Source organism: Rhinatrema bivittatum, chromosome 4, assembly GCF_901001135.1.
Source record: "Rhinatrema bivittatum chromosome 4, aRhiBiv1.1, whole genome shotgun sequence".
Taxonomy (NCBI): Eukaryota; Metazoa; Chordata; class Amphibia; order Gymnophiona; family Rhinatrematidae; genus Rhinatrema; species Rhinatrema bivittatum.
In genome coordinates, this window is record NC_042618.1 from 229787359 (window position 1) to 229806220 (window position 18862).

The 18862-nt window shown below is 45.6% G+C and overlaps 1 protein-coding gene across 2 annotated transcripts in view; it reads right to left on the reverse strand.

The window, feature by feature from the left end:
* The window catches only part of SLC25A18 (solute carrier family 25 member 18), a 93417-nt gene extending 76936 nt beyond the window's left edge, over positions 1-16481 (reverse strand). The window contains exons 1-3 of one of the 2 annotated variants that reach the window (XM_029599849.1): positions 16236-16481; positions 1912-1953; positions 63-185 (exon numbers count right to left, since the gene is read on the reverse strand). In XM_029599849.1, coding sequence (XP_029455709.1) covers positions 63-185; positions 1912-1931 — 143 coding nt within the window. In that variant the 5' untranslated portion in view covers positions 1932-1953; positions 16236-16481. Of the gene's footprint in view, positions 1-62; positions 186-1911; positions 1954-15944; positions 16079-16235 lie in introns of those variants that run through there. The other variant, XM_029599848.1, reaches the window with a different exon arrangement.
* Between the last annotated feature and the right edge of the window lie 2381 nt (positions 16482-18862).

An 18862-nucleotide genomic window follows, 5' to 3' on the forward strand; every position in this document is an offset into this window, starting at 1 on the left:
GAAAACGTGGCTTTGTTTAGTGTTAATATCTCCTACGTCAAAAATAATTTAATATCACCTACATTCCTGTGTAGGTCCCTTGGCCCTGCTGGTTTTGAAGACGGGTTTTGGCCAGGTCAATAGGAAACACACAGGTCACGCCCACCAGCCCAGCTATTCCACCATTGATCAGCTTTGCTGTCAACCTGAAGGAAAGGAAGAGAAAAAGAATGCACTCTCTCTTATATTCCACAACTAAAAAAAAAACCAACATACAAATCCTCTGCACATTGTTAAAAGATTTTTTTTTAAAGCTTACATTGCTCATTCTAATTATGAAGGATGACTTCTCCCTCCCTGTCAAATCCAGGTTCAGATCTGCAAACACCTGGTGCAAATTTATCCAGATAATGAGCTTCAGACTAACAAGCCCAAGTTTACTCAGAATGGTTTGAATAAAATCAAACCAAACTATTTGAAGGACTATGTGAAAATGTTGGAATACTGCAATGTCAAACAGAAACCTGCAAATATCTGCCACTGAACTAGGTGCAAGAGACCTGAGCAAGGAGCTCCCTGAGCTGCAAAGCAGAGTTGCAAATAATTCAGATTTTTTCAAAGCCAACTGCGACTACTTTTGATCTGGATAGCTCTCACCCTGTCCCGATTTAAATTCCAATTACCAAGGTTATTCATGGGGTTTCCAGTTTAATCCAGTTCAGTTTGCTGTAATTCTGATTTAATTTTCCCAGACACTAAATTTGCATTGGCCTTGTCATAATATTTGGATTATCAACTCTAACAAACAGCTCTTTCTCTGCATAGTTAACAGAACAATGAACCAATAAAGACGACAGCATGGTAGAAACAGCATAAGGAAATGTAAAGGGATAAAAAAGGCAAGGAGGCAGAGATCTTAAACCACACTAAACTGAAGCTAACAAACAAGTTATACACTGGGCTTTTACAAACATCTGGCCGGGGCTCTACTGTATATTGCAGAGGCAGTGTTTCACATGCCCAAGGGTAGGGAACTTGGTCATCACACAATTGGCAACAGGCTTAGGATCCATGACTGCAGAGGTTCGGAGAGAGATCTGGCCTGTGGCCCCTGGCTGAAAATGGTAATTGCAATACCTGGACTATGTGACTAAGGAGGCGATCTCATGTAAGGGAAAAATCCCTGGCTAGGTGAGAACAAAGGCTTCTGGCACCAGATCCCAGCCCTAGTTCCGATGGAGTCGGAAGCTCAGAAGAAGCTGTAGGATGTTGCCATAAGTTAAACAAAATAAATGTGTGGACAAAGAGCTTTTTGCAGAGAGAGAGAGAGAGAAGCACGGGAATATGCCCACTTCTTTATCTGCTGAAGTATTCGCACACTGGTGGAGAGGAGTAAACAATTTGAACAAGGAACGGATGGGACAGATCCTCCAGAAGAGATGCTCAGAGCTGCAGGGAGAAAAGAAGAGAAGAGTAGTAACAGGGAGAAGAGCACCTTGGGCACCCCTAGTCAACAGAATAAGAATTTGAGACTGGAAAAAAGTGAAATCCAAGGGTAGATAGCACAGAGGCCTGAGAGCTCAGGTTCATGTTACTTTCTGGTCCATATCCTGGGTGCAGGAAGGGTTGTATCTAGGGACCTTTGTTTTCAAGTTATTTTTATTTTATTTTTCCTGGGAATTTCAAGGTTATAAAAAACAGTGGAAAAATGACTTACATTGATCTTTCTCCTGTTTTTGTTATAACAATCATTTTTCCATTGATATTTTTTTTGTTATAACACTGAAATTCATGGCTACAAAAACATATAACCTGAAAACAAAAAGGTCCCTAAGCTGTAAATTGCCCACCTAATTTAATTATCACACTGATTGCCACTGGAGGGTGGAGGGAGAGACTTGAGGGGGGGGGGGAAGAAAGACAATGACCTACCGGAATTGCTCCTTGTCCATGACTCCTGGAGGGTGAAGAGGTCTATGGAAAGGAGGCAAAAAAAAAAAAAATAGTTCAAGTGAGTTTCTCTGACAGGATGCACTGCTGACCTCTGGGTCAGTCCTCTCAAAACCACTATAGCCCAGTCAGACAATATCCAAGCCCTGAGGCTTCAGGAGCAGTTTTCACAAATTTCTATGCACAATGTTTACCATGCACATTATGTATTTGGTCACTGAAATCACAGTTGTTATTCAACCACGACATCGATCTTAAACATCACACCACCCGCTGACTTTGTACCACTTTTGTAGAACATTAGAATTTTCATTGTATGCCGGTACTGTAAATAAAATTTTTCAGGGAGCAGAGATGCAATAATGCTGGGGCCCTACAATTAAAAAAAAGTTCCAGCTGTTTTTTTTTTTTTAAGAAGTATTTCAACATACACATCTGGCTAAAACTTCTCTACGATAAAATGTTTCCTTGATCACATCTGGTGCTCCTTTACAGTGCCGTACACCCCAAGCAGAAACACATTATCATTGTCATCATCAAAAGAACTTATTTCTGAGTCCAGCTTCTGGTCCTCAGATCGCTTGGGGCTGGGGAGGCAGCAGGCAGGTGGGGAAGGGGTAGTTGTTGCAAACAAACCTGCTCCGCCCCCCTCAGGTAGTTGCAAATTAAGGTTCACCAGCATTATAAGTTCAGTAAAGTTTGGTTCAGATGCAGCTGGGAGCCCAAGATGGAGTGGGGGTGCATAGGGAGTGCAGGGGGGGGGGTGAGTAGTTATTTTAGCCGCTATTAGTGGGGCAATATGTGAATAACTAAGAATATTCATTCAATTTTTTTCACTCTCGATCACCTGCTCGGACAGCCTGTAGCTTGGTATTCACCCATGTGTGAGGACTACCATCCCTGCCTGTCCTACGAGAAAGCAGAGCTGCTTACCTGTAACAGGTGTTCTCCTAGGACAGCAGGATGTTAGTCCTCACGAAACCCTCCCACCTCCCCTGGGAGTTGGTTTCTCCGTGTATTAGCTATATCATGGATTGAGGGACTGCCTGGGGGCAGGGTGATGACTACAGCTGCACATGCTCAGTAGGGCATGCTGAAAGCTCTAGAATCTTTGAGATCAATGTTCTGTGCTGGGCTTCATCTGATGCCACCTATGTGTAAGGACTACCATCCTGCTAGTCCTAGGAGAAAATATATTATAAATGCACAGAGATCGATATGGGTAGAAATCCCATGTGTAAGGGTATAGCAATAGGAGTATCTACCCTCCACCTGGCCAAAATGATAGACAATGAAAATGCTAAGAAACCGGGGAAGCTAATTTGGCAATGCAGTAAATAATTTCCAATTACCCCAATATTGACTGGGTAAATATAACATCAGGACAAGCTAGTGAGATAAAGTTCCTGGATGGAACAAATGACTGCTTCATGGATTAACTGGTTCAGGTACAGACGAGAAAGGGAGCTATTTTATACCCAATTCTTAGTGGAATGCAGGATTTGGTGAGAGGGGTAATGGTGGTTGGTCACTTGGCGACAGTGATCATAACATGATCAGATTTGAACTGATGACTGGAAGGGGGACAATATGTAAATCTACAGCTCTAGGACTAAACTTTCAAAACAGAAACTTGATGAAATAAGGAAACAAAAAAAAACAACCTGAAAGCAGCAGCTTCAAAAGTAAAGCGTGTACAACAGGTATGGACATTGCTAAAAAAAAATACCATCTTAGAAGCACAGTCCAGATGTATTCCATGCATTAAGATGGAAGGAAGGCCAAACAATGATCAACATGGTTAAAAGGTGAGATGAAAGAGGCTATTTTAGCCAAAACATCTTCCTTCAAAAACTCATAATAAAAACATTTTCAAATATATCTGAAGCAGGAAGCTTATGAGAAAGTCAGCTGGACCGTTAGATAATCCAGGGGTTAAAGGGGCACTAAAGGAAGATAAGGCCATCACAAAAAGACTAAATTTATTCTTTGCTTCTGTGTTCACTGAAGAGAATTTTGTGGATATTCCCGTTCCGAAGATGGTTTTCAAGGGTGATGTTTTAGATGAACCAAACCAAATCATAGTGAACATGGAAGATGATGTAGGCCTAATTGGAGAGTAGCAAATCACCTGGACCGAATGGTATATACCCCATTTGGTTCTGAAAGAACTGAAAGATACAATTTCAGACCTATTAGTAATAATGTGTAACCTATTATTAAAATAGTCCACTGTACCCAAAGACTGGAGGGTGGCCAATGTAACCCCTATATTTAAAAGGCACTCTAGGGGTGACCCTAAAATCTATAAACCAGTGAGCATGACTACAGTGCCAGGAAAAATCATGGAAACTATTCTAAGATCAAAATCACATAAAATATAGATAGATATGATTTAAAGGGACACAGCCAGCATGGATTTACCCAAGGGAAATCTTGCCATACAAATCTACTAAGTTTTTTTGAAAGGGTTGATAAAACATGCAGCTAAAGGTGAACCAGTAGATGTAGTGTATTTGGTTTTTCAGAAGGCATTTGACAAAATCCCTCATGAGAGGCTTCTAAGAAAACTAAAAGTAATGGGATAGGAGGTGATGTCCTTTTGTGGATTGCAAACTAGTTAAAAGACAGGAAACAGAGTAGGATTAAATAGTCAGCTTTCTCAATGGAAAAAATGAAACAGTTGAGTGCCTCAGATCTTTACTTGGACCGATGCTTTTGAATATATTTATAAGTGATCTAGAAAGAGTTATGAATAAGGTGATCAAATTTGCAGATAATACAAAATTATTCAGAGTAGTTAAATCACATGCAGAGTATGATAAATTGCAGGAGGACCTTGCAAGACTGGGTGTCCAAATGGCAGATGAAATTTACTGTGGACAAGTGCAAGGTGATGCATATAGGGAAAAATAACCTATGCTATAGTTAATGATGTTAGGTTCTATATCATGAGTTACTACTCAGGAAAAAGATCTAGGCATCATAGTGGTTAATACATTGAAATAGCTCAGTGTGTTGTGGTGGGTCAAAAATGCAAAACGAATATTAAGAATTATTAAGAAGGGAATGGTGAATAAAATGGAAAATACCATAATGCCTCTATCACTTCATGGTGAGACTGCACCTTGAATACTATATGCAATTGTGGTCACTACATTTTAATATATAGTTGCACTAAAGAAGGTTCAGAGAAGGATGACTAAAATCATAAAGGGGAGGAAAGGCTAAAGAGGTTAGGGCTGCTCACCTTGCAGAAGATAAGACTGAGAGGGGATATGATAAAGGTTTATAAAATTATGAGAGGACTAGAATGGGTAAATATGAATTGTTATTTACTCTGAGATAACAGAAGGAATAAGAGACACTCCATGAAGTTAGCAAGTAAACAGATTTAGCAGAGTGGCTACCTGTAACAAGTGTTCGAGGACAGCAGGATGTTAGTTCTCACACATCGGTGACATCAGATGGAGCCCTGTTGTGGAAAACTTATGTCAAAATTTTAGAACTTTGACTAAGTACACTGAGCATGCCCTATATATTATACGTCCACATGGACAGTCCTTGGACATAGAATTATGATTAAAATAAAAAATAGGAGAAACCCAACTCCAGCGTGGCGGGCAGGTTTCGTGAGGACTAACATCCTGCTGTCATCGAAGAACACCCGTTACAGGTAATCAACTCTGTTTTCTCCAAGGATAAGCAAGATGGTAGTCCTCACACATGGGTGAATCCCTAGCTACGGGCTGCTCCCCAACACAAAAGGGGACCAACAGACACTCAACCAGGTGGCCAACGGGCATAACCACACCGGTGCTGTTTGTAACAGAGGGAAGAGCACCTGAACTCAACAATAGGCCCTAGGTGGAGGGTTGGGTTCTACACCTTAAACAGGTTCCGAAGGGGGAAACTGGCCGAACCTACTGAAAATGTGTCCATCCCTATCCAGTCAGTAATGAGATGTGAATGTGTGGGAGAACTCCATGTCGCAGCCTTGGCAGATCTTCCCCACGGGAACTGCTCACTAGTGGACCACCGATGCTACCATGGCTCTGACAGAATGAGCCTTACATGACTCAAGATGCAATCCTACCTGGGCATAACAGGAGGAGATGTAATCTGCTAGCCAACTGGATATTGTCTATCTGGCAATGCCTAACCTATTCCTATCAAAAGAAATAAAAAGTTGGGTGAACTGTCCATGCTTTTCTGTCTGTTCCAGATAGAAGGCTAAGGCTCACTTGCAGTCCAAACTGTGCAGTGCTCGTTTGCCTTGGTGCAAATGGGGCTTGGGAAAGTATTGGCAGGTCGATTGACTGGTTAAGATGAATATCCATCACCACCTTAGGCAGGAACTTAAGGTGCATACGCAAGACCACCCTGTTATGATAAAACTTAATATAAGGTAGATTAGTCACTAAGGCCTGGAGCTCACTGACCGCCAGCAAAAATATGACCTTCCAGGTCAGGTACTTCAGGTCACAGGAACGCAGTGGCTCAAAAGGAGTTTTCATCAGATAAGCTAATATGTTGAGGTCCCAAGACACAGCAGGAGGCCTGAGGGGAGGCTTCAATTGAAGCAGGCCCACATAAAACATACAACTATAGGCTGTACAGAGATGGATGTACCATCTACATCTTGGTGGTATGCGCCAATTTCACTAAGATTAACTCTAATGGAGTTGGTTTTCAAGCCATCTTTCGATAGGTGTAGAAGGTAGTCAAGCAGTTTTTGTGGGGGGCAGGAGAACTGATCTAGGGCCTTCTGCTCACACCACACAGAAAACCTCCTTCACTTCAGTCTGTAGGACTTTCAAGTGGAAGGATTTCTAGAAGCCACCAGGACACGAGATACGTCCTCAAACATCAAGCGGCTGCAGAATTAACCAACACCTAGGCTGTGAGCAATAGGGTCTGGAGGTTGGGATGTCACAGCCTGCATTGGTCTTGCATGATGGGATCTGGGGAAGTCCCCAGACTGATTGGTCTCCAGAAGGACAACTCCCATAGGAGTAGAAACCAGACCTGTCTTGGCCAATGAGGGGCTATGAGAATCATAGTCCCTCTATCCTTGCAAAATGTCAAGAGACTCTTTGCCACTAAAGGAATCTGAGGAAATGTGTACAAAAGAACCTTGCCCCAATGATGGGCAAGGGAGTCAGAGGCTGGTTTGCCTTCTGACCTGTACAGGGAGCAGAACTGAGGTACCTTCCTATTGCAGGGGGACATGAACAGATCTATGGGTGGGCTCCCCCAGAGGCAGAATATCCAATTTGCTATCCCCTTGCTCAGGAACCACGTGTGGGGTCTGAAGCCTCAACTCAGTCTGTCTGCTACCATGTTTTCCATCCCATGGGACAGGGCCCATGACCATATCTGGACTGCTTCCTGACACAAGAGGTATGACTCCATGTCTCCCTGCTTGTTGACATGCCACATGGCTACCTGGTTGTCAGTCTGGATCTGGACAACTTTGTTGGACAGCAGATCTATGAAAGCCCATAGCGTGTACCTGACCACCCAAAGCTCCAGGAAGTTGATTTGACAAGCGTTCCTGAGCAGACCAGAGACCCTGGGTATTGAGCCCATCTACATGAGCTTTCCACCCCAGGGTGCACGCATCTGTGGTTAGTACAATTTTAGTAGGGAGACTCCGAAAAGACATCCCCTGTTCCAGATTTGAAAGACCCTGCCACCTGGACAATGAGTCTGGAGAGACGGAGTGACTCAGATGCAATTCTGGAGGCTCTGAGTGGCCTGGCGCCACTGCCACCCCAGGGTCCAATGGGTTCTGCACATTTGTAAACTTGCCAAGGGAGTAACATGGATGGTTGCAGCCATATGGCCCAACAGCCTCAACATGTGCTAGGCTGATACCTGCTGGCTCTGTTCAATCTCTGCTGTAATGGTCACCAAGATGATGGCCCTCTGGCGAGGCAGAAAGGTCTTGGTCTGAGTCATGTCTAGCAGGGCTCCTATGAAATCCAATTGAGGTGATGGGCTGAGATGGGACTTCGGGTAGTTGAGAACAAACTCTAGTGACTCCAACACTTGAATGGTCAAGTGCATGGACCTGACAGCCCCAGCCTGAGATGTGCTCTTGACTAGCCAATTGTTCAGATATGGAAAAACTTGCACTCCCAGCCTGCGGATGTGCGTCTTCACCACGGCCAGGTGTTTTGTGAAAACCCATGGGATGGACGCAAGCCCAAAACAGAAATACCCGGTACTGGAAGTGCTGATTTCCCACCACAAGTTAGAGATCTTCCCCAGTCACAGGAAGTATCTTGATATGAGCATATGCGTCCTTTAGGTCGAGGGAGCAGAGCCAGTCCTCTTTTTGTAAAAGGGGCATCAAGGTGCCCGGAAAACCATCTTGAACTTCTCTTTTCTTAGAAACTTGTTCAAGGCCCTTCGGTCTAGGATGGAATCCCCATACTCTTTGCCCTGGTAGTACAGGCTTGACTGCTGTGGCTATTAAGAGGGAGGAGAGCTCCGCTAGTAGTACTTCTTGATGTGCTACTGCCCCCCCCCCCCCCGAATATGAACATGGAGGGTAATTTGGCAGGAAACCCAATAGATTCAAATGGTACCCTTGGTGGATGATGGTCAGAATCCACTGGTCCAAGGTTATAAAAGGCCACTGGTTTGCAAAGAACCACAGCCTGCCCCCGACTGGAGGGTCCATCATCCCAGGTACAGGCAACTGGCATACATTTTCTACGGCCCAGTCAAAACCCTCTCCCTGGACTTGACTGAAGAGCTGGTTGGAGCTTGGGGGCTCTCTGCTGCCTGGGACAGCCACAGGAGCCCTGAAGGTGTTGAAAGTAGTGAGGAGACAGAGGATAGTACTACCTTTGGTGATAGAAAGACTTTCTTGGCCCCAGTCCCACCAGCCTCCTGGATGAGGAGGATGGGTCCAGAGTACTGGCAGAGAGTTGCTGGAGGGTTTCATGGTGGTTCTGAAATTGGGCCACAGCATCCCTCACCCTATCTCCGAAGAGATTCTCTCCAGCATGTCTCCCCCCATCCCCCAAGCTCTTGAGGCATATTTATTTTGTTTCACTAGTTTTATTTTTTGTTGTTATATTTATTTTATGTTTTTATTATGTGTGTGTGTTCTTTGTAAACCACAAAGACCCACGTCCACTGTATAAGCTGTATGTAAAACATTTTAAATAAATGAAATGTCAGCAAGTCGTTCTTGTAATTTGGTCAGAGATCTGAGACTCGCAGCAATGCCATTCTGCACGGGCCAATTCTTGCTGCAAAAACTCTCAGTGCCATCTGGAAAACATCGTAGGTCACACAGACCTCATATTTTCCGCACTCAGGCCCTTATGCACCAGTGACATGAGGGTGTCCTGCTGCTACTGAGGCAGCTTCTCAGCCACCTTCTGAACCTGCTTGCAGATGTTCTGTGGGCTCATATAGAGCTGGTAGCCAGTAATGTGGGCAATAAGCATGATGCCTTGAAATATTTTCCTCCCAAGAGCATCTATCACCCTAGGGTCCTTCCCCAGGGGCTCCGAGAAATGAGTCAGAGCACTTGGCCCTCTTGAGAGCAGATTCGACCACCAACTGGTGGGGCAGCTGATGCTTTTCAAATCTGGCAGCTTTCTGGATGAGGTAAAACCCATCTGCCATCTTATTGACAGGATGCACTGTGAGGGGGTGTTCCCATATCCTCAGCAGCAACTCCTTAAGGATCTCGTGCACTAGGACTGCCACAATCTCCTTAGGAAGCTCAAACTGGAAGATCTCAAGCATTTGTGCCTGGCATCCTCCTCCGTCAATAACTGAAAAGGGATGGCTTCCACCATTACCCTCACAAACCCTGAGAAGGTCAAGACCTCAGGCAGAAACTTCCTTCGCTCCTCTGGAGGAGAAAGGTCTGAAGGGAGGCCCCCTGAGGATTCCAAAATGTCATCCCCACAGGGGTCATAGGGTTCCTCATCCTCACTGTAAGCGTCAGGGACCCTAGGTCCCTAGGTGCTCAGCCTATGTCCAGAGATGCAGACACTGGCAGAACTGGACGGGGGGGGGGGGGGGGGGGGGGGGGGCCGGGGCAGGCCTTGACATCTCTGCTGGCCTCGGTGGAGCTTCCTCCTCAGAGAAATTGGCAACAATCACCGTATCAGTAGGGACAGACTTTGGGTTGGTAATGCATCAATAAGCATGCTGAGCTTCTCCAGAAGTGGTATGAGAATGGGCAGCACTGGTCCTGTGCAGTCTGTGCCACAGGACCAAACCCTGCAGCGCCCAGTCCACTGCTAGCTGGACTCAACACTCCAGCTCCTCCTTGAATGTTGCTAATGCCAAGTCTAACTGGGAGGAAGAAGGGGTAGCTAGATCTTCAGACCCTCAAGATGGATTGGTGGCTGGTGGAGACCACTGCAGATCCCCAGCACCGATGGAGGATTAGCATTCCTCACCAACAGGTCACTTTGGGGCATTGCAGCCAAAGTATGTGCATCGCCGTGCCTGGCCCCATACATTGATGGGGACTGGTGCCAATGCTTCTTTGTCTTCCCCCCTCAATGCTCGGCCTGGTTCTTCTCTGGTGCCAAAAGTCGATGAGGAGGAACCAGACGTCCTCTGCCTGGAGGAAGTAGATGATGGTTGGTCTCCAGTGCCCCTGTTCGCTGACATCGATGGAAGAGATGATCCCGGCCAATGCTCCTTGGTCCTTCGATGCCGTTGCCACCAATGCTGATGGCTCGGACTTCAACTCGAAGAACTGCTCCATTTTGTTGAGTTGAAGTTAATGCCCTTCGAGTCATCTGGGTGCATAAGCTGCAACCCTGGATGTCATGTAATGCCCCAAGACAGAGGACACATGTCTCAAGTGAATCAGTAATGGACATGGTCCTCTGGCACTGCTGAAAACTGGACTGGCCATGAAGGACGAAATAAGGGGCTCTAATGGAAGACAATGGTGGCGAGGCATCAATAGCTGGTGGGCACGATGCATCACCACCAAGGGGAATTGACCGCAAAAAAATGTACTCGAATAATCAAAAACCCTGACTAGGAGACTCTATGAGAGGGCACAGAGAGGGACCTGGCAATGGAACAATGAGAAAAACCCGCTAAAAAAGCGAGAAAAATGCAGTTTTCCACAAGGCCAAAATCAACCAAAGTGAGCTCACTCATATCAACCTGCTTGTCCTCTGAGAAAGAATTTTCTCAGATTTTGTTTTTCACTTAATGTAAAATTAAGCTCTGGAATTCGTTGCCAGAGGATGTGGTTAAGATAATTAGTGTAGCTGGGTTTAAAAAAGGTTTGGATAAGTTCCTGGAGGCGAAGTCCATAAACGGCTATTAATCAAGTTGACTTAGGGAATAGCCACTTGCATTACTGGCATTAGTAGCATGGGATCTAAAGACCTTTAAGCAGTCACTAAAGACTTGGCTTTTCAGGCAGGCATTCTATTTTGTCCATTTTGTATGTTAATAACTTAAGAATTTTTAACACGTTGATATGTTGTCTGTACAAGTTTTGATTGAAATCTTGTGTATGTTTTTATTTTGTACATCGCCTAGATCATAGGCAATCAATACATTGTAATAAAGATAACATTTGAGTACTTGCCAGTTATTTGTAACCTGGAGCGGCTACCGCTGGAAATAGGATGCTGGGCTTGATGAACCCTCATTCTGACCCAGAATGGTAACTTATGTTCAACGTCACTTAGCCATATAAGTAGGGACTTACCAGGCTAAGTAGCGACATCTGAATATCCAGCCCCATTCAGTGACCATCTCTTGGCTAGCTTACTACTTATCCAGGATGGGGACGAAATGAGCAGGCACTACTTATACAGCTAATTTACAGGCCGATACAGTACAGTGCGAAGCGCACTGGGTATATTTAGTGGCACGGCCGCACCACAGTATATCCTGGCTGTTAGCTGGATGGATAAGTTTATCCGGCTAACTTAACTGGTCAGTTGGCTTTTAGAGGTCAACCCCATAATTTTTAATTATGTGTGGGGAGGGTTTGTACAAGGCTGCATGTTTGGCTTAAGGCACCTAATCTCCTTGCCCCAGTTCTGGCTATACTTGCTCCATGTGGGAAAGCAATATTCCATCTGGAATTGTGCTGCTTTGAGTCAGTGGCACCACGGATATATTTATTTATTTATTTATTTATTTAAATAAGCCCAGGAAACAGTGTGGATCACTTCTAGTTTCTCCCCCCAGAGTAGGTAGATACAGCACACACAAGCCGATTCAGAAAAACGCGTGGGATAGCGGGCTAGAGCCCGCTCTCCCAGCACGTACACAGGCCACTTCCTGGGCACGCGATTCAGGAGGGTGGCCTATGCAAATTAGGGCCTGAGATAAAAGGAGGCGCTAGGGACACTAGTGCGTCCCTAGCGCCTCCTTTTTGACAGGAGCGGTGGCTTGACAGCCGACGCTCAATTTTGCTGGCATCGGTTCACAAACCCGCTGACAGCCATGGGTTCGGAAGACGGACGCCGGCATAATTGAGTGTCCATCTTCCGACCCGCGGGCTGTGGGCCGATTTTTAATTTATTTTTTAATTTTTACTTTGGGGCCTCCGACTTAATATCGCCATAATATTGTCAGAGGGTGCACAGAAAAGCAGTTTTTACTGCTTTTCTGTGCACCCTCTGACAATTGGGCAGGCGTTAATTTCTGAAAGTAAAATGTGCAGCTTGACTGCACATTTTACTTTCTGTATCGCGCGAGAATAACTAATAGGGCCATCAACATGCATTTGCATGTTGCGGGCGCTATTAGTTTCAGGGGGGTTGGATGCGCGTTTTCGACGCGCTATTTACCCCTTACTGAATAAGGGGTAAAGCTAGCGTGTCGAAAACGCGTGTCCAAATGCAGGTTAACAGTGCGGGTTAACAGCGCACTGTACTGTATCGGCCTGACAGTGTGTAACATGCAGCCAATGGGAGTGCACTGCAAGGGAGTCGGTTGGAGCGTTAGATGGAGGGTGGCAGAGAAGGGGAGGCAAGCTACAGGCTCAGAAAGAAAGGGGGTAGGGCAGGAGGAAATGCCTGGGTAGTTGAGACAGCTTCCGTCTGATGTGACTGGACTGAGTTCAGAGAGGAGCAGCTGGTTGCAGAACCAGCAAGGGTTCTGGAGCGTGTGAGAAAGGGAGGGGGCTGCTGCAGGATGGGGAAGGGCTGGCAGTGAGCAAAAGCTTTACACCATGATGCTGCAGTGCTGGGATGGGGAGGGGAGTGAACTCATTGTTAGAATACATATCAAATGCAAAGAAAAAAAACAATAAGCAGCAGCACAACAGCAGTGTGCGAGAGAGTGTCTCTGTGTCAGAGTGAGACACACCCATACATATATTTTGCCTGTGTCTGAGTGGTTTTGTCTGAAACAGACACACTTTCTCGCTCTGTGTGGGTGTGTCTTTTGTGACAGAGCGTGTGCCTGTAAGAAAGTGTCTAAGAGTGTGCACGCCAATAAACTTTCTGCAATTTGAAAATCTGTCTCTCTGACATCTACAACTGGTTCAAGAGCCAATTGGCTGACCAAACTAAAAATTCAGTATATAGATATAAATACAGAAATATAAACAGACGTATGGGGGCCCAACTGATTTGCATGGGTGGAACAGGGGCTGTAGCTCTGTTTGCTCACTCCTGGTCTAGGATGTGCTCTATTTCTTATTCATTTAGGGAAAATGTGAAATTTATTTCAGAGACATTTTGGCTCAATTCTGCCAGGTTCTAAGTTCAACTTGGCATTCTTTTGAGAGCTGTTGAAACATGCTGCAGTGAAAGTGCATGAGGGAGTCAGATACCCTGTTGGCCAGTTTTGAAAAAATTCCCCCGGCTCCTATTTTCCATTCCTGGAATGCAGATACAAGCATATGATAGAAAGCATTTAGAGAAGAATCCTTAGCTGAGGGCTGAGCAAATGAGCTTCCACTTCTCCACCTGAAAGACCACATGAATGTTCAGCACCATACAGGCTAACTGGTTAGTATGCTGTCCAGAGAGTAAAAGGCTGTTATAGATCTTAACAGGAGACCAATTTTATTTTGAGGAGTGAGTTCCATTTCCTTGGAAAACAAATGTAACCCTCTGGTTTAGTAACTTCAAGTACATACCCTCCTAGGAACCAATGACTATTCTAGCATAATAAAGGTTTCCACTTTGTGATGACTGGATTCAAGGAGCATTCATGGAGAAATGTAGAGCACCTCTTTCCTCTTCCTGAACTCAAGTACACTCCCCTTCTACCCTTTTTGCTAAAAATTAAATTTTAAAAAAATGTACATAACCTACAAAAAAAACAATTTCCTATCTTGTGTTATCTGAGAATTTTATGACAGAAAACACCATCTCTGTTGGTGAAAAAGCATACTTGAACTGAACTTGGTCACAGGTCAAATCCAGCTCAGGTCATTAGGGACTTGGCTATGTGAAATTAATTGGTGGTTTTGGGCCAGTTTTGAGAGTCACAGCAGCATTCCCATCAGTGCCCCTAGCAGATCCCTATAAATCTGCTTCACACTTCCCCACTGATTTGTAACAAGGACATGCAGGGCATGATCTAAAAGTTAGTCCCCCCACAGGCACAGAGCATGGCCCGGGAGCCACCCCAGAAATCAGAGGGTACAGAATTGCCCGTGCCCATATTCTCCCCTCAGGTGATTTTAAGCACACGCCTACAGGAGCAGCAACTTGAAGAAAAGTCAGTACAGGGCCTGTGAGCCAGCATGCACTCACAAGCCCTGTAGCAGACCCATCCCTCCCCCTGAACTGTTACCACCATGGAACCCTGCAAGAAGGATGGAGGCCACCACAGGGCCTATGAGCGTGCACTGGGGCTCTCAGGCCCCATGCTGACTTTTCTTGCAGTTGTTGTGGGTGTCAGCTTAAGAGGAGAGCCAGTGCCTATCAAACATTTGGTGCCACAGGCAACTGCCTACATTGCGTATGCCAAAACACAGACTTGAGGGTATGAAAGGAGAAAAATTAGAAGATTGTTAGAAAACAGTGCAAATTGCACCTTGGTAAATCTAAACTATGAACTCAGTCAGGAGTGTTGAAGAATGGCATTAGCAGGTGGGGGTGAGGGACACTGCCTGAAAATGGGAATTGGACATGCATGTGTCTAATATTAGAAATAAGATCCCAAATCACAAAATTTTGCCCAACTAATACCCACCCAAAATTCATATCCACACATTGGGTTTTGTTGATTTTGATCCAAAAATAGGAAAAAATAAACAGAAATCACAGGTACAGTAACATGCCCAATCCTATCTGAAATTAGCTTTGTCTCCGTAAAAAAAATATCTTAAGACAAAAAAGACCTGTATAGAATCCTTCTCCCTTCCCCCAAACTATTTTGAGGTCTGTAAGTAGTAGCACCGATAGGACAAAGCTGGAATCCAAGAACACATTTGTAACAAGTTATGTAAGATCTGGCACAAATCTTGTGCGAGCAAACCACACAAAACACACTTTTAACCATACTTAGGTCTATCTCATTTTCTTACTGAATCCTCCTCGTCTGAGAGAGAGGAAAAGAAACAGCTAACTGCCCCCCACCCAGGCCTGAGGGGAAAAAGAAAAAAAAATGAAAACACTGTGGGCTCGAATTGGAATGATGAAACCCGTCTGGCCGGCTATGAACCCACCCATCAAAACACGCAACACAGCAGCAGCAGCAGCAGCAGCGTAAAGAGAGAGAACCGAGCCTTCTCCCACCCCCACATGACTCCAGTTAAATGCCAACTTCGGCCGGGAGGGTTAAGTCCTGCGCCTGGCCAGGGAAGCCGAGCAGCGCTGCCCACACATTAAAGAACTTTTTCAAGTTGAACAACTTAAAGCCATGGGGAGGGGGAATCTCGCTCGCTCTCTCTCTCTCTCTCTCTGCCGTCCCTGCAGGGCGCAGAAGTCATCTCTCTCTCTCCCACTCCTCCCCAATCTGATGCTTTTAGCACAGGAGAAAGATAAGGAACCGCGAATCGCGGGGGCGGGGGGGTGGTGTTTCCAGCTTACCGTTGAAAGCTTGGACCAAACTCTTGCAGTTCCTCTTTGCAAACTTTTTCAACCGCTACCGGCCGAAGTTGTGAGCGTATGAGTCAGAGAGGAAATGAGCCCAGGGCACAACGTATTCTCCCCCCCCCCCCCCCCCCCCCCAGCTTAAGGGAGAGCTCCCAAATTGTCAAGAGCTGGCCCAAGAGAAGAAAACTAATCCGCCGCCGCTTCTCGATCCGAGGGAAGAGGCGCTGCCGTCCTCCCCCCCCCAGCACGGGCTGGACCCTCCGGAGAAGGAACGCTCAACTCAACTGAAGCTTTGCAGGCAAATCTGGGGAATGGTGGAGCTGAGGCGGCGGCGGCGGCGGCAACTCCCCTCCGGCTAGGTTCCGATACTTGTTTTGCCAGTTGTTACCCGCTTAGTCCATCACTGCAGAGGCTGAGGCTGTAAGAGATCCACCTCCATGGATTTCATCCAGAAATAAACCTCCCATCCTATGAACGGGGAGGAAAAAAAAAAGCCCACGAAACACGGACACTTTCTGGCCTCGCACCAACGGGCCCCATCCCCCCCCCCCCCTCCCGGTGCGGATCACCAAGACTGGCTCCATTCTAAGCAAGGGTGGGAGTGTCTCCTTCCAGGCCTCTGTGTTTCACCGCCCAAATATCCCGCAATACCAAGTCTGTTATTTCCGATCTATTGATGCCGTGCTGGTAGTTTTTTTTTAGCTCTGAAGTCCGGGATACTCCCATTCAAGGGAAAAAGGGTTGGGTGATCAAAATGCCAGCTTTACTTCCATTTTTAAAAGTAACAGTGCAAATTTGACTGCCGTTTCTCAGACTTAACACTTTTTTTTGCCCAAGATTTTTTCTTGGGCATTTACATTTGCTAGCATTAAAAATGTGCACCTTCTTTATGACTCAGTTTTTCCAAATTCTTCCCCATTGGTCCCTGTTCAGATATGCAGGCATTATTCCTGCCAGAGACACTCCAAACACCACAGCAGAATTCTGACCTTGATCAGTCTTAGAATTTTGTAATTTAATCTGAATTAAGAGCAAGATGAGCTTTCAAAATTCAAGCACGTCTTTATTCTCAGAAATTAAATAAAAATAAAAAAACTAAAAAAAATGTGAGTGTATTCCCTTTGATTTAAGTGCAAAAGCAGATTTTTCATATTTTCAAGGGAAAAACAATGCATTTCTGATATGTCTTGTTTGGTCTTTTTAGTGCTAACTTATTGAGGGTGGTGAAGACAAACTCCATACTAGACAGAAAGACTGAAATGTTATTCCAAACCAGCAGAAAAGAATAAAGCAGCTGAATTAGTCTGCAGTAGCAAAAACTCAGATGCGGGTGGCACATGATAGACTAACAAGATTTATTGGGGGCATGAGCTTTCCAGCATGAGCGCATCTTCAGAAATTTGGAATAGGGATATACTGTGAGTTGCATTACGTTCCAGGAGGTCCCATCTGCATCTATCCTAACAATGAACTTCACCTGTGGTTAACTTCCCCCCCCCCCCCCCCCCCCCCAGGGCTTTTCTTTTAGCTTCCAGTCAATATTTAACATTTGAAATGGACAAAGAATTACACATGGGCTGATGCAGTAAAGTGCGCTCAGGCTGAGCTCATCCTTAACCCCCACATTTGGACGCGCTACTTTTACCCCTTATACAGTAAGGGGTAATAGCGCATGGAAAACGCGCATCCAATCCCCCCCGAAACTAATAGTGCCCGCAACAATGAAATGCATGTTGATGAGCCTATTAGTTAGTCCCGCACATTTTACTTTCAGAAATTAATGACTGCCAAACGGGCCGATACAGAAAACTTTGCGGGAAAGCTGGCGAGCGCCTGCTCTCCTGACGCGCGCCCAGGCCACTCTCCTGGGCACGCAATTCAGGAAGCCCAGGTATATAATTAGGGCCTGCAGTAAAAATGAGGCGCTAGGGACACTAGTGCGTCCCTAGCGCCTCCTTTTTTGACAGGGGTGGCGGCTGTCAGCAGGTTTGACAGCCGCCGCTTAATTTTACCAGTGTCGGTTGTCGAACCCGCTGACAGCCACGGGTTCGGAAAATGGACACCGGCAAAATTGAACGTCCGTTTTCCAACCCGTGGGCCAAGGGCAGATTTTTTTTTTTTTTTTAGATTTTTTATTTTATCTTCTTTGGGGCCTCCGACTTAAATTCGCTATGATATTAAGTCGGAGGGTGTACAGAAAAGCAGTTTTTTTCTGCTTTTCTGTACACTTTCCCAGGCGTTAATTTCTGAAAGTAAAATGTGCGGCTTGGCTGCACATTTTACTTTCTGTATCGTGCGGGACTAATAGGCTCATCCACATGCATTTCCACGCGCTATTACCCCTTACTGCATGAGGAGTAAAAATAGCGCGTCGAAAACGCACGTACAAATGGGGGCTAACGGTGCGCTCGGCCTGAGCACACTTTACTGCATCGGCCCGAAAGGCAGGAGTTAATTTCGGCCAGCACCGGGAAAGTGTACAGAAAAGCAGAAAAAACTGCTTTTCTGTACACCCTCCGACTTGATATCATAGCGATATTAAGTCGGAGGCCCCAAAGATTTAAAAAAAAAAAAAAAAAAATCTGCCCACGGGTTGGAAGACGGACGCTCAATTTTGCCGGCGTCCGTGTTCCGAACCCATGGCTGTCAGCGGGTTTGACAACCGACGCCGGTAAAATTAAGCTGACAGCCACTGCTTCTGTCAAAAAGGAGGCACTAGGGACGCGCTAGTGTCCCTAATGCCTCCTCTAACCAAGCTAGCCAACAACTTACTGGGCCGATTACCATAATCGATACAATTGATATTTATATCATCGCATAGACTTGGACGCTCGCTGAAACAAGAGCATGTGCAGATTTTCCCTCAACTTGTCTACTGCACGTTTGCTCGATTCTGACATGGCACTAATATG